Source organism: Ovis canadensis, chromosome 21 (assembly GCF_042477335.2).
Source record: "Ovis canadensis isolate MfBH-ARS-UI-01 breed Bighorn chromosome 21, ARS-UI_OviCan_v2, whole genome shotgun sequence".
NCBI lineage: Eukaryota > Metazoa > Chordata > Mammalia > Artiodactyla > Bovidae > Ovis > Ovis canadensis.
The window spans coordinates 56558290-56573062 of record NC_091265.1 but is presented as its reverse complement, the minus strand read 5'-3'; the positions used below and the strand labels follow the sequence as shown (position 1 = coordinate 56573062).

At 60.7% G+C, this 14773-nt stretch overlaps 1 protein-coding gene and 1 long non-coding RNA gene across 3 annotated transcripts in view; one reads left to right on the top strand and one right to left on the bottom strand.

The window, feature by feature from the left end:
• DAGLA (diacylglycerol lipase alpha) overlaps positions 1-14773 on the bottom strand; it is a 66820-nt gene continuing 52047 nt past the window's right edge. For both annotated transcript variants that reach the window (XM_069566696.1, XM_069566697.1), the window contains exons 10-20: positions 11561-11714; positions 10946-11029; positions 10756-10833; positions 10191-10271; positions 8999-9141; positions 8379-8447; positions 7962-8034; positions 6575-6771; positions 5754-5883; positions 5044-5231; positions 1-3459 (exon numbers count right to left, since the gene is read on the bottom strand). In XM_069566696.1, the coding sequence (XP_069422797.1) occupies positions 2505-3459; positions 5044-5231; positions 5754-5883; positions 6575-6771; positions 7962-8034; positions 8379-8447; positions 8999-9141; positions 10191-10271; positions 10756-10833; positions 10946-11029; positions 11561-11714 (2152 nt within the window). In that variant the 3' untranslated portion in view covers positions 1-2504. The remainder of the gene's footprint in view (positions 3460-5043; positions 5232-5753; positions 5884-6574; positions 6772-7961; positions 8035-8378; positions 8448-8998; positions 9142-10190; positions 10272-10755; positions 10834-10945; positions 11030-11560; positions 11715-14773) is intronic.
• LOC138427340 (uncharacterized) lies at positions 11441-12774 on the top strand. Its single transcript, XR_011251951.1, has 2 exons — positions 11441-11669; positions 12536-12774. It is a non-coding gene; the product is annotated as an uncharacterized lncRNA (long non-coding RNA).

Sequence of the window (14773 nt, the reverse complement as noted above, 5' to 3'; positions counted from 1 at the left end):
TGCTTCTACATCCAGTTTATACACAGCTCTATACAATATACAGAAACCTTTATATACAGATATATTTATAGAATAAGCTATATTAATGTCTCTTTTTTACAGCAATATTAGTCTGGATCTTTCATACATTAGGTACAAAAAGTCATGGGAGGATGGCACGAACAGTGCATGAGTGTCTGTGGGGCCCAGCTCTCACTACTGATTGCATATGGAAGTCGCCCAGGCCCCTGGGAGGACAGGCCGGTGCCGTCCGGGAGACCTTGTGCTGCGGGTCTGGGGGACAGAATGGGGGGTCGGTCTGAGCCGAGCTGGGCTGAGGGGGGTGGCTCAGACCCCCCCAAGTGTGGTGTGTGGAGGAAGGGAGACACACGCAGCAGGCCCATCCTCCAGGGGCGAGGTGGGGAGGGGTGGACTGACCCGGGGGCGTCCAGGGCTGAGTCCGAGCCTGCCCCAGCCCCAAGCCTGCAACCCTGTGCGGCTGCAGCCTTGGGGGTGGGGAGTCTGTCCCTGATGGCTCAGTCCTGGGCATGGGTGGGCACCACGCCCCCTCAGAAGTCCCAGGCCCACCCTGGTGGAGGAGGAATTAAAAGGCCAGATCCCAAGCCCCCCTGCTATTGGCTGGGTTGCTAGTTGGAACTTTACTCTGATTTATGATTTGTCTTTTTTTTTTTAAACTCTTACAGCCACTGATTCCATCTTGCTTCTGTGCAGGGGGGGTGGGGGCCAGCCAGCAGGGGCAGGAGATTAATGGTGGGTGAAGGAGACTGATGCAGGTGGGAGTCACAGAGGGCAAGGGAGGCCCAGCTCCCAGGTCTCTGTCCCCATGTGGCAGGGTGGGCAGGGGTCCCAGATACCAGTGATCGTGAAATGGGGGTCTTGGTGAGGGAAGCCCTAGGCGACCCAGGGAGGCCGTGGGTGGGCCCAGAGTAGGGGGGACCATGCCTCTGAGGAGATGAAGGCACAAGCAGGCGGTCAACGCCTCGGCACATGCCTGTCTTCCAAACCAGGGGTTGGAGTGGCCGGCGAGACGAGAGGGACGATGTATCAGAAGCTGAGCTCGTCCCGTGGCCCCTGCTGCATGGCGCCTCTCGTGTTTGCCGCCTGTTGTTTTGGCAGGCCGGGGCGGGGGGCAGCAGGCAGGGCGGGGAGGGCGGGGAGGGCGCCCCAGCCACCCCCGGCCGTGTCCTCAGGGACGGCGCACAATCATGCACGTGCACACACGCCCCCCCCCAAGCATGCACCACCCCCTGCTGGGCCTCCAGGGACAGGCGGGGTCTCCACCCCATCCCCCATGCTTCCCCAACCCAGCAGGGAAGGAGCCCCTCCAGCGGAGGCTGTACAGGCCTCAGGCTAAGCCCCTCGCCCTCCTGGGTGTCTAGCCAGGTCCCACAACACCCTACTCTCGGCCCCACTTACTGACAACAGGACATGGCAGGTGGGAGAGGAGAGAGCCCAGCTCCCAGGAGAGAGCCCAGGGCGGGGGCCAAGGAGAGGGAGCTGCGGGGAGCGGAGGCTTGTTTGGTTTCAGATCCCAGGGCCTGGGGTGCCGAGGCCTGGGGGAGGTGATTAAAAGGGGCGGCGGGGGTTGGTGGGGCCTTCCTCTGCCCAGGGCACTGGCTCTGTAGCCAGGGCTTGTCATACCTGTGTCCTCCACCCTTTAAGTGGCCAGGATCCTGGGGGTAGAGGGCAGACCAGGAAGGAACGGGCTGGCGGGGCAGGCAGGCCTGGGTACCCGGGACCCATCCACAGAGGGATCACCGTGAGGGACATCAAGCAGAGATGGGTGGGCCACCTCCAGGCCCCATGGCTGCCTTGGGCCCTGTGGAGGCTGGCCCCTGCCTGCTTAGAAAGGGGCGGCTGAACACACGATTGCAAGGGCAAGGGGGGCGTGTAAGCCCAGGACACTTCCTGAGCCCAGCCCAGCAGCTTCTGTAAACATACATGGCACTGCAGGCCACCTTGGTGGGGGGTGGTCACCCCACGGGGCTGGCCAGCAGGCACCAGATCTCGGGGTGGCCAGGGCAGATGCCAGCCTGGACCACAGATGAGAATATGTGGGGAGGGGGCCGCTCTCCATCTCGGCCCTGGGAGAGCAGCCAGAGGGCAGTGATGGGGAGTCAGCATACTCATGGCCTGTCCTGGAACAGGGGGTGCCAGGATGCCCCTGTTGGGGGGCAGTCAGGCTGGGAGGGCAGAGTGTGGCCCTGCCCGCCCCCCCCCCCCTTTGGCAGGCTGTCCCTGCAGCCTCCTCCCTGCTCCACGGCCCTCCCTGTCATTCCCTATCTGGAGGGCCCAGATCCCAGCTGCCTTGGCTCCGGGGGGGTCCTAAGCTGAGGTAGGGAGGCGGACCCCCCAGCTCAGCAGCAGTGCTCAACGCCTGAGGCGACACTGGCCCGGGAGCGGCCTCTCCCCAAAGCTGCCCGGCCCGAGGGGCAGCCACCAGGAGCCCGAAGGAGCCACCTGCTCTGGCCCAGGCCACGGTCGGTAGCCACTCCTGGGTGCTGCTAGCGTGCCGAGATGACCAGGTCGTCCTGCTTGGTGGGGCTGGCCCCGCGGCCAGCCGGGGTAGAAGTCCGGACCTTGTCCACTGCCAGGCACTCCTGGCTGCTGAGGCCCGTGGGGGTCAGGTCCATGAGCTCGCCCGAGGAGCTGAGTGGGAAGGAGGGTGACAGCGAGATGCCCGAGGAGGGGTCGGCTGAGCCAGCGAAGAGCCGTGGGGGCTTGGGCACCAGATTGGGCTCGAACTGGGCTCGGAGCAGGATCTCCTGCTGGCTGGGGGACTTGGGGCCCTCGGCGTAGTCGCTGGTGGGGCTCTCAGGCACCACCATGCAGTAGAGGTCCTGGAAGGAACTGCTCTTGCTGTCCAAGTTGAAGAGGCTGTCGATGAACTCGGCAAACTCCAGCACCTGCGGGCTGGGCGAGTCCCCCAGGCGCCCCTCCTGCAGCGCCAGCTCTCCGCTGCGGGGGGCTGCCCCTCCGCCCCCTTCCTCCGGCTCCTCGTTGGCCGCGGCGCTGGGGGGCCGCTCGGGAGTGACGCCCCCGCTGCCCAGGGCGGCCTCCAGGGGCTGCGTGTCCTGCGAGTGTTTGGACAGGCTGTCGGCTGCCAGCAGCTCGGTGCGCGAGCTCAGGGATGGGTTCTCCTCGGGGATGGCTGGGTCGATGTAGAAGAGGTGGCCCTCGTCGCGCTCCAGCACAGCATGGAGGCTAGGCGAGCCGCGGATGCTACGGAAGCCGGAGGAGCGGCGCGAGTCGAAGCTGTACAGAGACTCCGTGTCCGACAGACTCTCCATGGTGGCCAGCGGCGCCCGCCGCGCCTGCAGCTCGGCCGCCAGCCGCTCCTGGGTAGACAGCAGCAGCAGCTCCACCGGGTCCTGTCGGGCCGCCGAGGCCGCGGCCACGGGGGAGAGCAGCCGCCCCTCCGAGAAGCCCTCCAGGCTCATCTCAGACTGGGACTTGCTCCTGCAGGTGGGGCAGGGAAGGGTGAGACTCAGAGGGGCGGGGAGACCCACCCCCAGCTCCTCTGGCTGGAGGGAACTTGGGGAGGGGAGGAGGGGAAGGTAGTTGAATGGTCTGGGGACAGGGAACCCTCATTTTTAAAACCAGCTCAGGAGACCCCAAGATAGAAGACAGGAGGGTTGATGCAGGGCCAAGCGGGACAGCGGTGGTGGTGGGGGGCACTGGTGCCCGTCTCACGGTACCGACAGGAGACGGAGGCCCAGAGAGACTGGCTGCCCCAGGTCCCTGGGGGCAGAGGTGAAGGAGAGAGAGGGAAGGAAGGAAGGCAGGGAGGGAGGCGGCACGGCTGAGAGCCGCATCCACTGGGTCCAGCACGCTCCGGGCCAGCACCTAGAGGGGGTCCTTTCTGAGCTGCTGTCACTTCCTTCTGCACCCTGGGGTCCCTCCCACCTCTCCCAGGGGGTGTAGCCCTTTGCTGGATGGGGCCCCGGAGCCCCGGGCTCCGCACACCGGCCTGCAGAGAGAAGGACCAGGGATGGGGAGGCAGCGGTTACTGTGGCTGCACGGACACTGGCTCCCCCGTCTGCTCAGCAGCAGGGAGAGACGTCCAGGTGTGCCCACCAAGGGCCGGGAAGCCGCCAGCACCCTTCTCAACAGCCTTGGGGTCAGATTTGCCACCTGGGAAGGAAGGGTCCCAGGGAGGAAAGAGGAGCCCCACCCGCCTCAAGAGCTACTGCCTCAGAGCCCCCAAAGAGTGTGCATGAGAGCGGAGTGTGTGCACACACCTCTGTTTCTGTGTGCAGCATGCATACCAGGCAGTTGCGTGTCAGCCGGGCCAGGTATCTGAATGGCTGGGTCTGGGCACAGTGCATCCCTCATTTACACGCATGGCTGCCTGTGCAAGTGTAGCCCTGTGTACATAGAAGTGTGTTGGCTGTCTTGATGTGTCCTATATGTGAGTCTGTCTGTATGCAGCTCTGTACACCCAGAGCTACTATCTGTGAACACAAGTATATACACATGGAAGCTTTAATATATGATGCAAAGAGCCACCTCACTGAAAAAGACCCTAATGCTGGGAAAGATTGAAGGTAGGAGAAGGGGATGACAGAAGATGAGATGGTCGGATGGCATCACTGACTCAATGGACATGAGTTTGAGCAAGCTCCAGGAGATGGTGAAGGACAGGGAAGCCTGGCGTGCTGCGGTCCAGGGAGTCACGGAGTCAGACACGACTGAGTGACTGAGCGACAAATGTGTGTGTTTCTGTGTAAGCGCATGGGTGTCCACCTGCTTGGGTCTAAACGGCTAATGAGTGAATCTGTGTTTGTGACCAGGGGTGTATGCATCCCTAGACACCCACTGGGCTTCACCCATGTGGGCTTCAGTGGTGGCAGGCTGAGGGGCAGTGGAGGGCAGAGCAGGAACGACCCCAAACAGGGGGGCAATCCTTCCTATGCACACGGACAGAGCTGTGTGAACATATGAGGGCCCAGGGTGTGTACACGAAGGTCCACAAGCATTCACGCTCTGAAGGCGCGCTTGGGGCCCCTGCACGCACTCTCTGGGCTGGGGGACAGCGCTGACCTGATGCTGCTGTCTCGGCGGTCTGCGGCGGGCAGCTCCAGGGCCAGGCCGGCAGGCACGGGTGGCCCCGTGGGCAGCGGCTGCTGCTGGAAGATGAGCTCGGGGGTCAGGTCCACCTCTGTGGGGCTCACCATGACCTTCGCAGCGGACAGCAGGGCGGTCTTCCCCTTGTTGTAGTTCTCCAGCACCTAGGGATGGGATGGGGAAGCGGGCAGTGGCTGAGGGGTGACAATCATGTGTGGGCGCAGGGTGGCAGGCCAGGCCTCTCAGGCCCAACAGACCTTCATGGGGTCAGCTGGGCCCACTCTCCTTCCTACCAGGTCCCCGCTCCTCCAGGAAGGCCAGAGACGGGCCCTGTGATGAAGCCTCGCCCCACACATGGGCCAGATTGGAGCCTCCCTGCGGTCGGCCGTTCCATGGCTGGGAGATGGCCAAGGCAGCCCCTGCTTGGCTGTGTATCCGCCCAGCGCCAGGCGGCTTTGGGGTTTCTGAGCCCAGCCTGCTTCAGGGACAGGTCCTCACGCATCTTCTAGACCCTCCCACCTCAGGACCACATGGTGGTGTAGACAGAGCCGGGTATGGGGGCCAGGACACGAAGGGGCTCCCTGGCCCACTGGGTGTCCAGGGAGTGCACACTTCTGAGTGTTGCCGCCCCCTTGTGTGTGATGTGGGGACGGGCCCGGCCAGCGGGGAGGTGGGCGGCAGCTCACCTTGTTGAGCCCCTCCATGACCACGTAGGGGAGGTGCTCGTGCAGCATGGCCGGCGAGATGATCACCTCGTTGAAGGCCTTGTTGTCGCCCCAGATGGCGAAGTATGTGGGCTCCTCCTGCTCACAGCAGCTGAGGGGTACAGGGGCCAGAGGGAAGCCGGGGGCGTGGGCGGCAGCCTGGCCTTGGCCCCCAGGCCCCTGGCCCTGCTCTCGGCCCTGGGTGAATTTGGAGACCCCTTGTTTGGCCGGGCCAGCCGGGCTGTGTCCCTGGGCTCCTCGCTCCCCACCCGTGCCAGGAACGTCTTTGCCAAACGGAGCCAGAGAGGCTGACCTGGGGCCTCAGTCCTGACCCTCAGAGAGTCTTTGATCAGCTGTGGTCTCGGCCATTCCTGCTCCACCCCTGGGGCAGGGTCCCAGCTCATAGCCCAACCCTCTGATAGAGCAGAGTTGAGGGAGCGAGGTGGGAGAAGTCTCTCTGATGCCCCCCTTCCTCTTCTCTCTCCTGCCCCCACCAGCTGACTGACTGCCAGCTGATCCCAGCAGTGATGCCAACTGACAGCTGAGGTGTGGGCCAGCCAGGGCCTTAGGGTGACCCTCCAGGGCATTTGCTTTTAAATGGACACAAGTGGGGAGAGCTGTCCTGGGGGAACACCAGGGAAGAGCTGACGATGGGGGCATGGCCTGGCTGGTCATTCCATGTCCCGGGCCCAAGGCTGGGGCAGCCCCATGGTGGGGGCCCTGGGCCGTAACTGCCCAGCCTTGGTGACCGAATGAAGGTCAGCCCATCCCCTGCCCTCTGCTGGGTCCCAGGCACCACTTACCAGCACTGCTCCGCCGGGTGGTTGTGGACCACGTGGATGATGCGGCCGGGGGGGTAGAGGGGAGTGCTGGCTGACAGGGCGATGGTCAAGTCACTGGGGTGAGTCCAGAGCCGCGTGCTGGCCAGGGCGGTCACCTCCACCTCCTCGGGCAGCTCTGACTTGGGGATGCATTTGGTGGCCCCCACAATGATTCGCCACTGTGGGGACAAGGGGAGGGGTGGGGTCAGGGCTGAGCAGCGCCGGCCAGCTGGGGAAGTGCTCAGAAGGAGGGTTTACAGGTGACGGGGGAGCTGGGAGGGGGCAAGGGAAGGGCAGCACTGAAGAGGCAGGGGCTGGAGTGCTTGGTGGCCACAATGGCCAAAAGGTGCCAGGGACAGCTGGGGTGGGATGGCTGAATTTTGGGTCTGCAAGACCAATCAACCCATTGTGGAGCGACGGGAAACAGGCCCAGCGAAGAAAAGGGACTTGCTCTAGGCTGTAAGTCAGAGGCAGAACAGACCCTAAAGCTCAAGCCAGCTGCACCCACTTAGCCAGGTCAGCATCTGGGCCCCCCCGACTGCCTCCTGAGCCAGACGAGTGCCTGGGAGGAGCAGCTCCACATCCTGGAAGCAGGCTCCTCCTAAAGCTCTGCTGCCTGCCCACCCTAGCAGCTGGTACCTGGCCCAGCGCCCTGCCTGCCAGACGGTCCTGGGCACCAAGGCTGGGAATGGTCCCACCTGGGCTGAGAGAGTGAGTGGAGTGAGGGCCGGCCTGGGGGCACAGAAGCCCTGCCTGCCTTGGCGTGCCTGGCCGCAGCCTGCCCACCTTTGGCTTAGCACATTGAATGCCAGCTTGCTACAGAAGCCCCCAGTGTCCTGCCCTACACGGGCCTGAGGGGTGGTTAGGAAGGGCTGGCCCTCTCCTCTCAGCTGCAGGCAAAAGCAGAACCCACTGCCCCCAGGTCCCCTCTGCAGGTGAACTCCAGCCTCCCTGAGCCTGGGGGATCGCGGTGGGCTTTGGAGGAGGACTTCCAGTCACACGGGACCACTGAACCTTGGGACGGCTTTGGCCTGACTGCAGGTGGCTCTGGGCCGAGGGGCCAGGACTCAGGAGTCCTCAGCTCCCGTCCTGACTGTGTTACAACTGGCTGTGTGAGCAAAAGTGAGCCCCTTGCCCACTGTGGGGTTCAGTTTCCCCATCTGCACAAGGACAGGCAGGGGGCAGCTAGGGGGAGCGCAGAGATGCTGAGAGTCTATGAGCCTGAGGTCCCCGAGACACCAATCACACCCCAGTCTGGCCTCCCACAGCGGGGGCCTCGTGTGCTTTGTGCTGAGGGGTGGGTGGCCAGCAGGAGGTCAGGGAGACTAGAGCCCTGGCTGCCCAGGTGGGAGAGAGGGGACGAGCTCACTTTGGGCTTGGTGCTTCGCTGCAGGACATCCAGGAGCTGTCTGCGGAAGCCTTCCAGCTGGGAGAGGCCGATCCTGGGGGAGGGAACAAGACAGAACGTCAGCCGGGGCTGGCCAGGGATGGGGAGGTGGAAGTGACGGGCAGCTGGAGCCCCAGGAACAAGGAGACTGGTCCATCAGGGTCACGGGGCAGGTGGAGGAGGGCCTGCAGCTCAGCAGGGCCCAGTCAGGAAGTGAGGCCAGGAAGTGGGGCGGAGCAGGCCGGGCCCACCTTGTCCTCTCACCCTGGACACGAGTGGCGGGGGTTCTGGGGTCCCTCGAGGAGGTGGGAATCTCAATGAGAAAGACGGGCCACCTGGGTGAGGGCCTGAGGGGGAGGACAGCCCAGAGCAGGCCGGGGGAGAGAGGGACCGACTTGCCTGGGAACAAGGTCTTTGCCCAGAACCACAGCCGTCACAAACTCCTTGGAGTACTCCATAGCATCCTCGCTGCAAGGGAAGCCAACGGGGCGCTAAGGCAGGGGAGGGGTGAAGTGTGTTTCCTGGGGGGGCTCTGCTCCAGCATTCCTGGAGCCAGCTTCTTGACTCGAGACCCTCTGGGGGGGGACTTCCCTGGTGGTCCAGTGGCTAGGGCTCCATGCTCCCAAGGCAGGGGGGCCTGGGTTCAATCCCTGGTCAGGGAACCAGATCCCACATGCGGCAACTAAAAAGACCTCGCAGGCCACAAGGAAGTGCAAAGACCTCCAGTGCCAGAGCTAAGACCTGGCACAGCCAAATAAATTAAAAAAAAATAAGACCCCTGTGGGGAGTAGGGCTGGGGTCCCTGCCCCGCCTACCCTGTCAGCAAGGCGCTGCTGGGGCTGGATCCCAGTGTGGGCCTGGCATTTGACAGAGCGCCTGCTTCCATGCTGCAGGCCATCCCCAGGTTCCCCATGACCAGACACCAGCCTGCCCAGGGCAGCCCCCAGCCCAAGCCAGCTCCCCCCACCGCCCACCCTTGGCCCCACCAGCCCCAGCCAAGCGCCCCCTGGACCACTTACCTCAGCAGGCCCCCTGGGGGGGAGTAGGCAAAGCACTTGAGGGTTGGGTACTGGGGTCTCAGGAGGAAGGAGAGGATGGCGGCGGTGCCTGCACCCAGGGAGTGGCCCACCACAATCAGGCCGTAGTGTTTGGTTCCGCGGCCCTGGGGGCGGAGAGCAGCCCTGAGCGCCCCGCCCTGCTGCTGCCAGGCTGACCCCAGGGAGGCAGAGGGCGCTCCCCAGAGGCCTGGGATCACGTCTGCGCTGTGCTGGGCACAGGAAGAGCCAAGCTAGATGCCCATGGAGCAACTTCTTAGAGAGACTATTTAACAAACTCCTACTCATCCTTCAAAACCTTGCACAGAGGAGAAGCCTTCTCCTTGGAGAAGCCCCTCCTGATTTTCCAGGAGAGGCTAACTCCCTCCAAGACATTGTGTCTGTACCTGGGATTGTTGCTATTGTTCAGTCAGTTAAGTTGTGTCTGACTCTTTGAGACCCCATGGACTGTAGCCCGCCAGGCTCCGCTATCCATGGGGTTTTCTAGGCAAGAATACTAGAGTGGGTAGCCATTTCCTTCTCCAGGGGATCTTCCTGACCCAGGGATTGAACCTGGGTCTCCTGCATTGGCAGGTGGATCCTTCACCACTGAGCCACCAGGGAAGCCTGCACCTGGGACAGACCTTTGTATGAGTGATTACGTTCTACTATGACCATGTGGTCACCTGCTCCCATCCCTGGGCCCCAACAGCTGGACCAGGTCTCCTGAGCCCAGGGACGGCTTGGCTTTGGGAAGGGTAATTGCAAGCCCCTCGGGAGCTGCCTGCCTGCACAGGGAGGGGTGGGCAGTGGGCCGGGCTCAGATCAACCCAACCACAGCAGTGGCCCTTCTATCTGCTCTGCAATCACATTCTGTGTTCTTTCTGCTCAGCATCTCAGAAGCCCAGGACCTGAGCCATCTTTGTGCCTTGGGTGCCCGGCACCATAACGTGGGTGGAGCTGAGCAGAGGTGTCCAAGAGGAGCTGGTACCAAAGAAGAAAGGGCCAGAGAGGGTGGGAAGGACTGAGCAGCGAGGAGAGGGCTGGGGGCCTGGGATGGAAGGAGAGTGTCTGAGTCTGGCTTGTGGGGGTGGGGTGGGGAGGGCGCCATCATTCACCCATTCTGTCCCCAGCCTGTTGCCTCGTGGGAGGGCTTGCGGCATGAAAAACCCCTTACCAGGTCTCGCCCGAAGGCCTGGGACAGGACCATCTCCTGCTCCAGCTTCTTCTTGATGTACTCAGCCGAGAGGACCATCCCCTGGGTAAGGAGGAACAGAGGTGGGTGTCACTATCATGGGGAGGCACGAGGGCCCATCAGGGACCAGTGAGACCAGTGATGGGAAGCTCAGCAACCCTGTCCCGCTCACGTCCCCCTTGGGTCCTCAGGACAACCTGGCGGGGGGCTGGGGGTGCTGGTGGACACTTGATCACATCATTTCCATTTCACAGATGAGAAAACTGAGACTCAGAGGGATTGTGGGTCTAAGAGGAACCAGTGAGATCCCTTCTCTGTTGCCTCCTTGAGCTCTCTCTTGTGGGACAGGGTCTGGGCTGTGCAGGGCTTGGGGGTCCTGGCAGGTGGGCAGCAGTGGATGGTCCAGACTGATCCACACCACCCTGACCATCTCTCTCTTGGTGAGAGGAGCGACTCCGGAGGAGGCCCTGCCCCAACCACGGGCCAGGCCTGCCTGCTGGCAGCAGAGAGGAGAAACATGGGGGCCCACGAGAGCAGGTGGGGGTACCTTGTGTCCCAGCCAGGTGCCGTGGTGGCCCTCCACGGGGAGGCGCTCGGCGTCACCAGTCAGGTCTGTCAGGGCGTCCTGGGGGCAGGGAGGACGGTGAGGCGTGGGACTGAGAACAGGGAGAAGGAGGTGGGCGCCCCCAGGGGCTGTGAGGGGGCCCGGGGTCGGGTGGGGTCCCTGGGCGGCGTACCTTGGGGGACAGGGTTCCCCGGATACTGATCACCACCTTCTTCTTGTCGTGGTCCACCGCCACGTAGAAGGGGGTTTCATAGACCTGGCAGAAGGGCAGCGAGTGAGCCGCAGGGGCCCCTGTAATGGGGCCGGATGCGGGGAAGTGACGGGAGCAGATCTCCTCCGGGCCCGAGACTCTGGCTCCACTGGCCCCTGAGCCCGAGGCCTGCGAGGGTCACAGTAGGTCCCTCCCAGCCCAGCACCCAGCCTGCCCTGCCCTCCCAACTCCGCTGACTCGGGCGCCCTGAGCACCAGGTCCTGCCTGCCTGGTCCGAGAGGCTGCCCTCTCCCCTCCCCAGTGCTTCCCCACGTCCCTCAATTCCTTCCCCCAAAGGCTGGAGCCAAGAAGCCCCAACAGCAGGTGCAGGGCTGGGGTCCACTTCCTAGCTGCAGAGTGGGCACAGGCCAGGATGTGGGGAGAAGGTGATGGCCCAGCTCTGGTTTGCCCACCTAGGGGAGCGATGCCAGCCAGGCCAAGGGCTCCTGCCACTGAGGGCAGCCCCGTCTGCCCCCTGCAGCCTGCGCAGGACCCAGGCTGTGGGGAGGCTGTGGACCAGCCCGCCTGGACCCTCACCGCGTCATGGCAGGAGGTGTAGACGATGTCCACCGCGGTCATGTTCTCGTCCAGGAAGTGGCGTCGAATGGCGATGGCATTGCAGCCGCAGCAGTTGTCTTCCTCGATGGTGACTCCGGGGGCGAACCGGGGCCGGGCGGGGCACAAGCAGCACCTGGGCGGGTGGCAGAGGGCTCAGAGCCCGGGACCCCAATGGAGCCACGGTCCCCCCCATCCTCTCGGGAATCTGTTCTTGCAGCCAGCCCCACGCCCTCTCTGAGAGCCTCCCTTGCAAAGCTCTCCAGCCCGTTCCCCAGTCCTCGCCTTATTTGGCCTCTTGACAACACGTGACCCCGGGGGTCTCTCCCGCCCCCTTTTACTCTCTCCATTCAGCGGGAGGCACCCCTCTCCTGGGCTGCTTCTCCTCATCCGTGTCTTCTCACTGAGACCAGAGGACAGCCCTGGACCTCCTCTTCTTTCTAATGACACAAGCTCCCAGGGCCTCACCCACTTTTGGGCTTTAAATACCACCTGAGTGCCAAAGAGCCCCCCAGAACTGCTTGCATTCAACCGCCTATGAAAACCCTCCTCCCAGATGTCCCCCAGGATTGCAGTTCCCTCAGCCCCAGATCCCAAGGGCCTAGCCCCGTGTGCTTCAACAGTCCCCCACACCCACCCCTGGGCATTCAGCCCACGCTTAGAGCCAGCGGGTCCTCAACCCACCTCATATCCCATATCATCGGTCAGCACATCCATCAGCTGTGCCTTCAAATTCACATCCAGATGCCAAATGCTTTCCGTTTCTTGCCCCCATCCCCCTGCCCTGCTCCAAGCCACCTTATCCCTGCCTCCCTGCCTCAGAATGTCACAGGGGCTCCCAACTGGTCCTCCTCACTCACAGCCACCCCTTATGTTCTCAGCCAGTGACCTTTTATGATAAAAGATAAGGTGGCATCCCTGGTGGCTCAGTGGTAAAGAGTCTGCCTGCCAATGCAGGAGACATGGGTTCAATCCCTCATCTGGGAAGATCCCACGTGCGTTGGACCAACTAAGCCCATGAGCCGCAACTATTGAGCCTGTGCTGTAGAAACTGTCAAGCCCACCCTCTGCAACAAGAAAAGCCACTTCAGTGAGAAGCCTGCATACGGCAAGGAAGAGCAGCCCCCACGCTCCACAGCTACAGCAACTAAAACCCAGCGCAGCCAAAAATAAATAAATAAAAGAAATTTTTTTTTTAAGCTATAAGATGAGCTACATCACTACACTCAACACCTTCCAATGCTGCCCTTCCTGCCCAGTATAAACGCCAGAGTCCAAGCAAGCACCAAGGGCCCAGCTCCATCTGGCTCCGTTCTCTGGCCTGTTGCCTCCCATTCCTCTTGGATGCACTGGGGATACATTCCTGCCTCAGCATCTCTGCACTGCTGTTCCCTCAACCTGGAACATTCTCCTCCTGGATACTGTGTGGTTGGAACCCTCGCTTCTTGAGGCCTCTGCGCAGTTTATACTGCTTTGAGATCCTCTTGGGGCCACCTCATATGACAGCTAGCCCCTGCCCAGTGTTCCCCAGTTTGACCACACAGTCAGCTCAATTTTTCTCCAAAACACTCCTATGCTCCAAAGCACTGCATTTCCTTGTCTGTGCCTCCCCAGCACCAAAAACACAGTTGTTGCTCAGTCGTTCAGTTGTGTCTGACTCTTTTCGAGCCCATGAACTATAGCATGCCAGGCTTCCCTGTCCTTCACAATCTCTCGGAGTTTGCTCAAACTCACGTCTATTGAGTCAATGATACCATCCAACCATCTCATCCTCTGTTGCCCCTTTCTCCTGCTACCCTCCTCAGTCTTTCCCAGCATCAGAGTGTTTTCCAATGAGTCGGCGCTTCACACCAGCTGGCCAAAGTATTGGAGCTTCAGCTTTAGCAGCAGTCCTTCCAATGAATATACAGAGCTGACTTCCTTTAGGAGTGACTGGTTTGATCTCCTTGCAGTCCATGGGACTCTCAAGAGTCTTCTCTAACACCACAGTTCAAAAGCATCAGTTCTTCAGCACTCAGCCTTCTTTATGGTCAAACTCTCACATTCATAGATGACCACTGGGAAAATCATAGTCAAAGCTATGGACCTTTGTTGGCAAAGTGATATCTCTGCTTTGTACTACTCTGTCTAGGTTTGTATAGCTTTTTTTCTAAGGAGCAAGTGCCTTTTAATTTCATGGCTGCAGTCACAGTCCGTAGTGATTTTGGAGCCGAAGAAAATAAAGTCCGTCACTGTTTCCATTTTCCCCCCATCTATTTGCCATGAAGTGATGGAACCAGATGCCATGATCTTAGTTTTTTGAATGTTGAGTTTTAAGCCAACTTTTCCACCCTCCTCTTTAACATTCATCAATAGGCTCTTTGCTTTCTGCCATAACAGTGGTGTCATCTGCATATCTGAGGTTACTGATATTTCTCCCGGCAATCTTGATTCCAGCTTGCACTTCATCCGGCCTGACATTTCTCATGATGTACTCAGCATATAAGTTAAATAAACAGGGTGACAATATACACCCTTGACATACTCCTTTCCCAATCTGGAACCAGTCCATTTTTCCATGTCCAGTTCTAACTGTTGCTTCTTGACCTGCATAAAGGTTTCTTAGGAGGCAGGTAAGGTGGTCTAGTATTCCCATCTCTTGAAGAACTTTCCACAGTTTGTTGTGACCCACATAATCAAAGGCTTTAGTGTAGTCAATGAAGCAGAAGTAGATTTTTTTGGAATTCTCTTGCTTTTTCTATGATCCAGAAGATGTTGGCAATTTGATCTCTGGTTCCTCTGCCCTTTCTAAATCCAGCTCGTACATCTGGAATTTCTCACTTTACACAGTGGTGAAGCCTAGTTTGAATGGTTTTGAGCATTACCTTGCTAGCATGTGAAATAAGTGCAATAGTGGGGTAGTTTGAACATTCTTTGGCATTGCCCACAACACAGTTCAGTTCAGTCGCTCAGTCGTGTCTCTTTGCGACCCCATGAATCGCAGCACGCCAGGCCTCCCTGTCCATCACCAACTCTCGGAGTTCACTCAGACTCATGTCCAATGAGCCGGTGATGCCATCCAGCCATCTCATCCTCGGTCGTCCCCTTCTCCTCCTGCCCCCAATCCCTCCCAGCATCAGAGTCTTTTCTAATGAGTCAACTCTTCGCATGAGGTGGCCAAAGTACTGGCGTTTCAGCTTTAGCATCATTCCTTCC